At 41.8% G+C, this 11,358-nt stretch overlaps 1 protein-coding gene across 1 annotated transcript in view; it reads right to left on the bottom strand.

Annotated features, from left to right (window-relative positions):
• ARVCF (armadillo repeat gene deleted in velocardiofacial syndrome) overlaps window positions 1–11,358 on the bottom strand; it is a 97,968-nt gene that overhangs the window by 843 nt on the left and 85,767 nt on the right. Inside the window, exons 12-17 of the mRNA XM_010015972.1 lie at window positions 10,300–10,492; window positions 8,952–9,063; window positions 8,293–8,383; window positions 7,047–7,100; window positions 2,544–2,635; window positions 955–1,068 (exon numbers count right to left, since the gene is read on the bottom strand). Of these exons, the coding sequence (XP_010014274.1) occupies window positions 967–1,068; window positions 2,544–2,635; window positions 7,047–7,100; window positions 8,293–8,383; window positions 8,952–9,063; window positions 10,300–10,492 (644 nt within the window). The 3' untranslated portion in view covers window positions 955–966. The remainder of the gene's footprint in view (window positions 1–954; window positions 1,069–2,543; window positions 2,636–7,046; window positions 7,101–8,292; window positions 8,384–8,951; window positions 9,064–10,299; window positions 10,493–11,358) is intronic.

The raw sequence follows: 11,358 nt of genomic DNA, 5'->3' as shown, positions 1-11,358 counted from the left end.
TCCACCACTACAACCCAAAAACACAGAGGAGTTTTCTCTCTCACTAATGCAAGTGATTTCCTCGTAGAATTTATGGGGGTGGATGATGCTGCATGTTTTGGAATCTGGGCCTTTAAAAGCCTATTGTCTACTCTGGTGGGAAAGCTGCCCAGTGCCTTCCTGACAGTCGCTAAGATTTTCCTTCAGCCATAGCCAGGGGCACAAAACCTGCTGTTCCAAACATAGCATCACACCTGATGGAGTGCCAGAAGGTGTAACGGGGGTAGAGGGCTGTCTAGCAAGACAGCAGGAGACAGATTAGCAGTGGCAGGAGTGAAGAAAGGCCAGGGACAATACTGAGGAACTTGGCACGTGGCAAAGGCAGAGAACAAGAAAGCAACAAAAAGGCACCTTTCTTTAGTGACAGGAAAAATAAAATACAGAATCGAGAAGTGGGAGTTGTGGGTCATTGTTTATTGTGTGATCAAAATCATCTCTCCTTGCAAAGAAACTTGTGTAGAGCCAGCAGCTTTCCTGCAGATGGGCAGGGCTGTGCAGTTCATTGGAACCTCGAGGGACATCCATAAATAGTCTAGGATATGCTTTTCCTTAAGTCTCAGGCAAATCCTTATAATGAGCATAGAGGGGAAAAAACATGGTTGGAAGCAGGAACATACTATTAAAAAATTCATTCCCATGGCCTAACAGGAGAAATCTTTCACATTTCAGCTGACAACCACTCACAATATTAATTTTCTGCCTGGTTATTTGACAGGTTATTTTTTAATCAAACAGTGGTGTTTGACTGCATTTCCTTAAAGATACACTGAATAATACAAACACCACTTTTTCTTAACTGCATTTTCAATTGTCTGAAAGGACCCAGTGAACAGTTAGCCTTGAGCTTCCACAGTGATACAGATCATGCACGAGACAAGTTAATCACTAGCACCAATTACCATTAAAAGGACCTACCATGCATGCAAATTAGACCCAGGAGTCAACAGGCTGGGGTTTAATGTCACGGGCATCCACCAGATTCACCGAAGCCCTGTTACTCCTATTAATGTTTTTCCTATTTGTGTCATTCTGCAGCACAGGGTGAGGAGTTAAAGGCAAAACAGAGCGGATTAATCAAACAAAACCACCAAACAAGTCGGCTTGTAAAGAAGCACATGGGAAAATTAGTGGTAGAGAAAGAAACAAGACCAGCAAAGGCACAATACTGACAAAAGCATCTTCAACAGCCAAAAGGCTGCACCTCCCTGCCATTGGTATTCACAGTTCTTGGCCTCTATTGAGCCTTGGAGCCACTGTTATCCAACAGCTCACAAGCCAGAAGACCCCATAGACACATTTCTGTTTCACAGCACAGGGAAAAGGATGAGAAGCAGTTACTCAGTTGTGTGCAACCAACAGCATGTCAGCGAACACCTTTGGTGTGTCCAACAGGCTGAATTCAGGCTCCCTCTGGCCTTACAACCAGGCAAGTTAATATAGGCAGACTGATGCAGCAGGACATCTTCCTAATTCATGATCTATAGAAATATTTTTCTCCAAATCACATCTTTATTTCCCTTGTCCCTAATAATAGTGGGTTTTCCTTTCAATTTACTGAAGTTTGTTTTCACTCAGCATGAATCACTTGGATCTTCTGGTATTAACAGCAACATGCTGAAGGTTAAGGACAGCCTTCTGCAGACTAACAATACTATTTCCTACTACTGACTCCTGTTTTCAACAAATCCTCCTCTTTCTCCTTGAAATTACTTCCCCAGAGGAAAACATGAGCTTTTTCTGAGGCCAGGGAGAACTGATGGCCACAACGTTAATAAACTCTCTTTAAAAGGTCTATTGAAAAGCTACAGCAATGCAACAGAAATTACACAGAGCCTGCCAAGCCGCAACTGCACACAACCCACAGGACAGAGCTTTGGGAAGTGAGATTTTTTTAATTATGAAGTTGCCTAAATTTGTTTTTAGAAGGCCACGTCTCCCTCCCTCTCCATCTCCTCTGCCCGTGCCCATAGCCCACCAACAGGACTGTGAATGAGTGTTGCAGAAACGACTACTGTTCACCATCCTGCTGCACACAGACACACAAGATCACACCTACTTCTCTTGGTGAAAACAATGAAGCAGTGTGACAGTGTGAAGAGACTATTCTTGGAATAAATCCTGAGCACAGTTACACGCTTTAGGACTAGGGAATGCAGCCTGGACAAGGGTGACAGAACAAACACTTTCGGTTTTTAAAACCTCATCCATTTACAGGAATACAGTGGTTGCCTGCATTTGCTCCCACACTGGAAAGCAGCATTTTGGGTTTGTTTCTAGTTAGCCAAGAGTCGAGTTATAAAATAGTGCCTTTATGGAAAAAAAAAAAAAATAACCAAAAACATTCCCCCCCTAAAAAACCGCAACAAAAGACCCCCCACAAAATAAACCCCAAAACCCCTTTACAGCCCCCTGGTGAGTAACTACCCTGTATTTCTTGCTGAGGACACCAGGCTTCCTTTCTCTTACAGGCTCTAACTAGCATTCAGCAGTAAGAGGAAGCTCACTTTTAAAGGTTCTTTCTCTGAGGCATCTCCTGTGTTATCACTGGTCTTGTATTTGCGCTCCTTGTCCCGGTGATCGATGGTGGAGTACCCATCTGAGGAGAATAACATGACAGGCATGAAGCACAAATAAAAGCAGAAACGGAGCTGATGCAAGCAGAATTCTTCAGCAAGGAAGCAGGAAAATAAACCATCAGAACCCAAAGATGCTGGCAGCCTGCTTTTCACATGTGCTCCAGCTCTGAAATTGCATTTTTACCAGCTAAAAACAAAACAGAAAAGCCCTTTTTATAACACTGCCAGATGCTGACACTCATTAGCAAGCAGCCCTGTTTTCATCCCAGCCTGCTGCAATTTTTAGTGTGCCCAAATAAAGCAGCAAGTTGTCATCTCATGCCCTGTGGCTAATGAGCTCCAAATTCAGCCCAAATCTTGTGCTCCTTGCTTAGCAGCCTGATTAATTGGCTGTGTTCATTCTCTGAATGCTCTGCAGCATGTTCCCACTCTTCCTGAGCCTGACCACTAGTAGGACATGACAATGACTTGGAAGAGTCCCCTTCAGAGCCCTGAGAAAAAGGGCCTGTCGAGTTGGAAGAAATCTTGATGCAAACCCTGCTGTGCTTGGACTGTCTTTCATTACAAAGTGGCACCTGTTGGTGCTTTTTCTCCTGACAACTAAGAAACAATATGAAAGTGTGAGGAACACAAGGCAGAAAAGTGCGAGAGGGTTTTATAGAGCAATGGCTCTAATTATTTCAGAACCTTCACTTTGAATCATTGTCAGCCAATGCAAATCTTTATTTTCCTGATGCACTGCATTTCCTTTACTATCAGTGACAAACAGATCCTCTTGTGCCCTGCTTTGACAGCTTTGTAATGTGAAGTAAACGACACTCAAATTTATAACTCCCTGTAGGCTTTTGTCTTCCCCTATAAAACTGAGGGATCATTAATGTTTTCATGTCCTGACAAACCAGGTTCTTAGAATACCACAAAAAGGTTTTACATAAACTCAAAATGCTCCTCTCGGTTTATTTCTTGCCTACAACAGGTCATTAAGAAAAAGTAAATTATGTTTTTTGTAGGTTCCCCATGGCAGAGGCACTGTTTGCACACATGACTCACACAGTCAGAGCAACTGAGACCAAATGCAGCTGCAGAGCAGGGCCCTACCTGCTTATGCTGGCCATGGCCAGGTTAAGTTTTAAAAGGGCTGTAGTTTTCCTGTGCACCTTGTGAATCCAAGTGCACACAGACCTGCAACAAGCACCTGAAGTAGCATCTATTTATGTATGTATGGATAGTAACAGATTATTTAACCACACTGCCTAAAAATAACTGAAACATTTTAGAGTTACACATGTAGTACACAGATCTTAAAGCATGAAAATAATTGCTAAATAGAGCTTTACTAACAATTACTTGTTGACAATGAAGATGCTTAACATTCTTGGCTACTCCTTTCAAACAATAAAGAGAAAACCCAAAGGCTACCAGCTGCATCCAGCTACCCAGCTAGCAGTTGTGGAGGAACGCATGACCAATAATTCTCTTTCAAATGACAGGCATGAATACTGCTGGTAAGTCATACCCTAATCTAAAGATTCACTATTTATTTATGAGGAAATAGTTCACACAGATATGTATTTAAACGATGGACACATGCTGACTCCCCAGAGAAATCAAGCTCACCACAACTGAATGGTAGCTTTTTACAATCTAATATTAACTATCCTCCCAATGATGTAAGAGATCACTTTGCCTTTTTGTAGTGCCACCATCGTGGGAGATCCACAAACATTTTAAATGAATTGCCATGATACAAAGGAAACCTTTAAGCTACCCCCAGAAAGCAACAGCTCCTAAGTGAAGTATGGCAGCTGTGCTACTTCCCAGGGAGCAGGGTCAGAAGTAAGAATTGCAATCACAAAAAATTAAAAGCACAACAGATCTTTAATACCACTAAAAAAACTAAACTCCCCCATGCTTAGGAGGGACAGCAGCAACAGGAAGGTCAAGCACAGTGGCAGTAGTCTAACAAGAAAGAATGGTCAAGAACTTTGCTCTTCATATTTAAGTTCCAAGATACTTTGCAATTCACACTGTTAGCTCACTGTTATGTGGTCTTGCATGCCAACAGTGCCACCCACATCAGCACTAATAGATTATGTGTTTCTAAAACCCACACACTGTGCTGTGATTCTGTCAAGATAAGCAGCAGTGGAGATGGTAAGTTCATGATTTGACCTAATAAAATGACAAATATCTTTAAGGAGGCTGCATCAGAGAAGTAATACTTCGGTGCCTCAAGGACTACAGCTCTCCAAAGAAATCAGAAAATACTTCTCCTTCTGAATGTTTCAGATTCCTTCTAAGAAGTGAATTAACTCTGTTTCAGTGGCATGAATGAGACCTATACAGATCTTACTGCTCTAAGTGCATTATTCTGAGTTAATACAACTGAATGTATAAACAAAAGTTATATTGGCCAATAGAGGCACATCCCATTCTTGGCTTGTTTATTCCTCTTTCTCAGCTTTCTGTTTGTTGTCTTCTGTATTGCTTCACTGCCTATCTCCCATTCACTCTGCAGCACCATTTTTATGTCATCAGGAATTACAGAACCGAGCTCCTGCTCAGTGTCAGCCCATCTGTGCCCTCACACAGCTCTTGATTTACAGAGATCAAACCTCTGGCCCCATCTAAAGGGAGGAGGAGGAGAAAGGAAAATTTACGCCTGAAGATGGGCACATAGGACAGGGGGATCTGAACTACGTGTCTGGCCTGGACAATTCTCAGCTGCCAGATGCTCTTGTTTGACTGTAGCTTAACTGAGGCACAGATACAGTTTTAGAGAACTCTCAGATTTGGCACACAGCCTGGAGATCACAGTTCTGCTGCTTCTATAGATAGCCCAGGGTCACAGCCACCCTCAGGCAGCACCCTGAGAGTAAGCATTCTTCAGATCTTCAGATTACCTGGTGCAAAGCCCCTTCTCGGGAGCTGATAAAGTCTGACAGACCTGCACTGTCTCTGCACTAGCCTGTCTAGTGCATCCCACAGTAACTCAGAATACATCTTTTCTTCTACCCTCCAGGAGTGGAAAAAAAATTAAGAACAAAAACTCCAGAATACAAGACCACAACGAAGTTAAAATCAGAAAATCCAGTCTAGAGCAACTCCTTATGGAAGTATGCCTATAAGACAAAAAATATATGGCTTTTGGAAGAGCCTGAAGTTGTTCTTCCAGTTCCTTGGAATTAATAATAGTACACTGGATAAATTAATTTAGTCCCTTCTCAGCTGACCTCTGAAACAGCACAAAGTTATAGTCCTACTGGAGTTAAACGGCACTCAAGAGCTGGGGTCAGGAAAACTTGACAGATTTCATCTTCCAGTAGTGATAAAATGATGGGAGAACAGCACAATGCAGAGAATCTGCCTCATGCTGTACATACGCTGTTAATTTGCATTTCATCTTGTACTCAGACCTGTACCAGTAACTCCTAAAAGCACAGGGCAACAATTAATACAGAGACGATAAACCATCAGCACTGCCTATACTGCTGCACCTGTGAGCACACAGCTATCCTGCCAGGCAACCTCCTCACAAGTTATTCTCTTCCATTGTGAGAACAAATGTTTCAGTGTTCCCTTAGGCAAAACTCATATGGACAGTTGATTCATGGCAGGTGGCATCTCATTCTTCTAAGAATACAAAAGGTAATATATACCTGTTATTTTAACTTCAGAACATGCCTGGCTTTCAGCTTGATTCTAACTTGCTACTTTTTTTCAGCTACCATCACAATAGCAGGATATCAAACTCTTTCATTTGGAGGCATTAATACAGGTATTTAAATAAAAATACTGTCAACCGGAAGAAGTAAAGCAAATTCTCAAGAGACCACACAAGCCCTTTACCTACCTCAGAAAACAAAAAAACCCCTACTTCTACCAGTCTTAAACTACAGAGCTTATCAATCTCAAAGCACTTCAGTGACAGTAGGTGGCTGTTCTCTGGCTGCAGGAAAAGCCATGCTCAGCTAGATGCAGGTGAATGAAAAGTGGAGCCAGGAACATCATACACACTAACTTTTTTTTTGGTGTTATCTACAGAAAACAAAGGTAGAATGGATTTAAGCACAAGCATTATATTGAAGTAAATTTTCAGCTCTTTTTTTCCTTCTGAATCCTCAGACTTCCAGGTCTGTAATCCAGCTGCCTCAAGGGCCAGAGACTAGAATGAAAGCTAGGTCAGTATTATCTCCAACATATGCTTAAAGTAATGGAGAAATCGGTGTGTACACTCCACAGGTATTTAAAAGAAAAAAAAGATGGGGGAGGGGGAAGATGCCAACCAAGCTTTTGTAAGGTAACGTCCTGCTTTTAAATGTCAGCTTTATCCATCTGAAATAATATCTCCTAGAGAAACAGTTGAACTTTCCTGTGAGTGACAGTGTGCTCTATCAAAACAGACAGAGTTTGATCTATGGCTCAATTCACCTGGGCCAAGTTCATCCATAGGTATCATATCACGACTCCCAGTCTTCTCGTTATCTGTAAAACAGAAACATTGAAACGACTTCAGTTACATTGGCTTTTCCCAAAACCTGGTAGTTCTGCATTAGTTACACAACCAGAAAGGTCCATAAAGTAATAAATGCAGAGACTATTATAAAAAAACCCCACCAAACTATTCTCCTGTTACCCATTCAGAAAGTTTGATTTAAGCTCTCCAGAGAGCACATGGAATCCTTCTATTTTCTGCTTTCACACTGTAATATAGAACTCCCTCTCTCCAAGCAATAACAGGAACTGCAGTTCTGCTTTGGACTACCTCCCACCATTAACAGGCTCTCTCTGGTCTCTCCAGAATAGAAGAAAATGAAAATAAGTAAGGGTGCAGCTTCACACTGCACACAATTCAATGTGGCAACCTGCTGAGCCAACAGAAAGCTAACCCATAAAGAAAACAAGAAGTTTACTGTCAGATCAGCAAACGGACCTGAGTCATCCTCTGTCTGCATAATCTGCCAGATTTGATGAAAGGCAGGGAAGGTGGAAACAGGCAGGGCAGAGTGGGGCTGTTTCCTGCATTAAACCAGGTAAAGTGCAACATGGCAAGTTCTGCTGCAGCAGACTAAAGATTTCTGAAAAGAAATCTTGACATCTGAGCATTAGAAACTAGCAGCAGACTGAGAGACAAAGCAAGCATAATGAAATTAAAGCTGGAGCTACACCAGTGTTGGTATGGCTCTGTCAGGCCTCATGAAAAAGCACAGACAGGTTTAGCTGGAGTTTGCATAAACCCATCTCCAATGAAAAAACCTGGCCAGGAAAGGAAGAAGCACTGCCAAAAGAGGCATGTTTGTTTTGAAATGAGAAGACTCCAGTACTGAGCAAGAGACAAGGCCAAGGCCACTGCCTGGCTGAGGTGAGATTTATTAATATATAACATCAGCAAACAAGCCTGTTCTCCCCTTTCAAAGCGCCAACTCATGTCTACCCCAAATTCTCCCAGGAAGATTTAACTGTTTATGTTGCAGACAAGTTGAGAAAACAACATCAGTAGCACACGTGTCACAAGGAAAGGAATACTACCCATATCCAGCTGAACAGGACTGCTTGTTTTGGGACGGTGGACACAAATAATGCATTTTTACCCCCTCACGCCACAAAACAGATGTGGCAAATTCAGAAAACAAACAAGCAAAGTACAACAGAAAAAGTGATGAAGAGCAGAACTGACCTTGACTTTTATCCACTAGAGGCAAAGTGCTGTCATCATAGCCAGACCTGCCCGCAGTACCTTTGGAACCCTTTGGGGTTGCAGAAACAGACTAGGAGACAAAAATCACATAAATATGAAACTGCTACTCAGGGAAACCTAACAAGAAAAACCAACCAAGCCAACAGTATGGAGAGAGACCATGGAATGCTGCTGAGCCCCTCTTCTGCTGAGAATATGGCGCTGGAGGATTTCTTATTTTCATATAGATTTGTTGGTGAGTTTTTTCATGTTATCTAAATGGCACCATGTTTGCCTGTAAAAGGAGCAAAATCTTCTCACAAGGGAAGATGAGGAGGCTCCATGTCAAGAACATGTGGCTGCCACAGGCTGCTACATGGAATGTTTCAAATGAAACAACTAAGAAAAGACACACTAATTCTTCCTCCAGTAAAGCATTGGGCATTTGGCCTATATGAGGTGACAAACTTCCAAAATCAGGAGTTACACTTCACAGTATATGCAGGATGCTGTGACTGAACAGAGTACAATACATCGTTCTATCACCTAGAAGAACAGAACCAAAGCCCACAATCTATCAGACTGTAATATTAGACTAAGTTATGACATCTTCCACACAGGCATTTCCATAACAAAAATCTAAGACCCAGCATCTTTACCTGGAAGTGTGATTTATTCCACCCATCCTTCTGCAGGGCATTTCGTAGCTCTTTATAGCTCCAGATCATCTGAAGAATGTGAGATGCTGCTTTTGTTTCTCTGGAAGACTGGCTGATTTGCAAGATAAAATTAGAGCTTAAGTATCAAGCAACGTAAGGCTATTCATATGGTGACCTCTTTGCACCAAAACATCATCCAGGAAATACCTAGTATTCCACAGAGCTATTCTTTGAATCTCTAAGCTATAGGATATATATATATGAAACCATTCAATGACTTCTTCATACCTACAGGTATTTGCTGACAAAAAAGAAAAATAAATCCAAAAGCTGTAAACTGTGCAGATTTCTGGGTTTTCACAGGTACTGCTGGGCAAGCACTGAGGCCAGGGAGACCTTCTGTACTGTGGCTGTCATTAATAAAAACCAGATAGATCCATCCTGCCTGGAGTTATTTAGGAAAAGCCCAACCAACCAAAAAAACCCACTTTATTGGGAAACAAAACCAGAAAGTTCCAGCCCTTCACTCCAATTACGTATCTTCCTCACAATTCATTGAAGTGGCTTCATGGTTTAGATTACCTTACAAAGCAATTCCAGTCAGCAAAAAGTAAGCTATTTTTAAAGAGAAAACTAAATTTGATCCATTCTTTACTAAGTCAGTACACAAGCACTCTCAGTAAAGTAACACAGAGCTGGATTCCTGGTTGGCTCTCCCATTTCATAGCACTGCAACCCAACGAAGTCTTCAGCTACTCTCCTGAACGTTTGCCCAAAACTATCTATAAAGTCTAATGCCTACAACCATCTATAATGTCTCTTTGAACCATATGGAACAAACTTGTCTCTAAAGCAGTCAGAACAGTTTTCAACAGAACTGCAGAGTGAAAATTCACCACTTCAAATTACCACCAGCAGCCCTTCAGCCAGAACAATTACTGCACATCAGTAACCATTTTACTAAAAAGAAACAGATTTCATCACTGGCATTCCAGGAATGGAATGCTGCCACAGGAAAAAGGCCTCCCACACTAAAAATAAAGATCCTGGTTTCACCGCAGACCATGTCTGCTAAATGCATACATGGTGCTACAATGTATGTGACAAGGACAGAGCACGTCTTAACATGACTGAAGTGACCACTCAATTTACTTTTCCTGTTTAATCAAGTAAACCTATTAAAGATGATGCCTGGTTTTACTGCATATATCTATTAACTACTCTGAAATTAAAGCCTCTGAAAGGTTACGGTGCTTGAATACTTTCACAAAGCAAAAGCTGCTGTTCACAGTGACATCTTCTTGTTTGCTGAGAGGTCTTACGCATTTTGCTTTCAACTGTCACTTACCTTGACTTGCTGATAGCTACCAGCTTCTGAATGCCCTGTGTCTGGATCAGAGACCTTGCATTTTCTGAGCTGTCAGTAATGATTTCATGGATGGTATTCAACACTGCAACCACTGTATCCTCTTCCAGGTTCTTTGCAGATCTCTGCTGCCTGCTGGGCAAATTTCTTACCAGCTCGCCCATGGCGTAACTACCTAGATAAGGGGATGAGATACCATTAGTCAGCCCTAATAATCATTTCAGCTTCCCATCCTGAATGATAAAACTCAAGGGTGTCTGGTATGTCAAAGAACTTTACAATGCACATGTTTTGAACCTCAAGACTGTAACTCCACAGTGTATTTATCATACATTATTTCAAGATGATTGAGAGTTGATACCCAAGTCCTTCATCATGAATGCTAAAAGGTACTTGGGGGAAGAAAAAAAGAAAAAGCAATCTTTATTGAGAATATTACAGCCAGCATCTATTATACTTCACAATGCTTGAGGCAAACAGCATCCAGTAGCTGCTGCTAACGCCACACATTCATGCTAATACACAAACATGGCTTATTCAACTTAGCCTTGTAATAGGCCTTCTGGGGCAAGGTGTGCAGCCATGCATTTATTAACCTTCCCCCATATAGGTAGGAGTATTTCCTCCCGGGTGCAGTTAGCCTCCTCAGAGCACAGTACTGGAGAAAAAACAAGAGTCCAGAATTTATCGCTCCCAGGTGTCTGTCTGTACCATTTGCCTAGTTATACCTCTGAACTATTAAAGAAAGGACCTGATGTATTAAGGTGGAATTTCACCTTGCTATTTGTCAGTATCAACTTTGATGATGGCCCTAAACATGTGACCGATATTTCCTGGCCTGACAAGGTTGTGGTTTAAACAAATACATCAGTTAAATATAGAGGCATCCAGAGAAAAACAACTCACACCTAGATCTTTCTAGATTCCTGCTCATGGGCAGGTGAATGCCTGTCTACTCCCTTGGATAGGAGTTAGTGAGCACTGCTGAAGCAGTATGTTGAAGAAGAGGAAGTTGTCTGATGTCCAGCTTCTACAAGTATC

The sequence above is a fragment of the Nestor notabilis genome, unplaced genomic scaffold (assembly GCF_000696875.1).
Source record: "Nestor notabilis isolate BGI_N333 unplaced genomic scaffold, ASM69687v1 scaffold13326, whole genome shotgun sequence".
Lineage (NCBI taxonomy): Eukaryota > Metazoa > Chordata > Aves > Psittaciformes > Psittacidae > Nestor > Nestor notabilis.
Note: the sequence above shows the minus strand (reverse complement) of the source record. Positions and strands in the feature narration are given on the sequence as shown.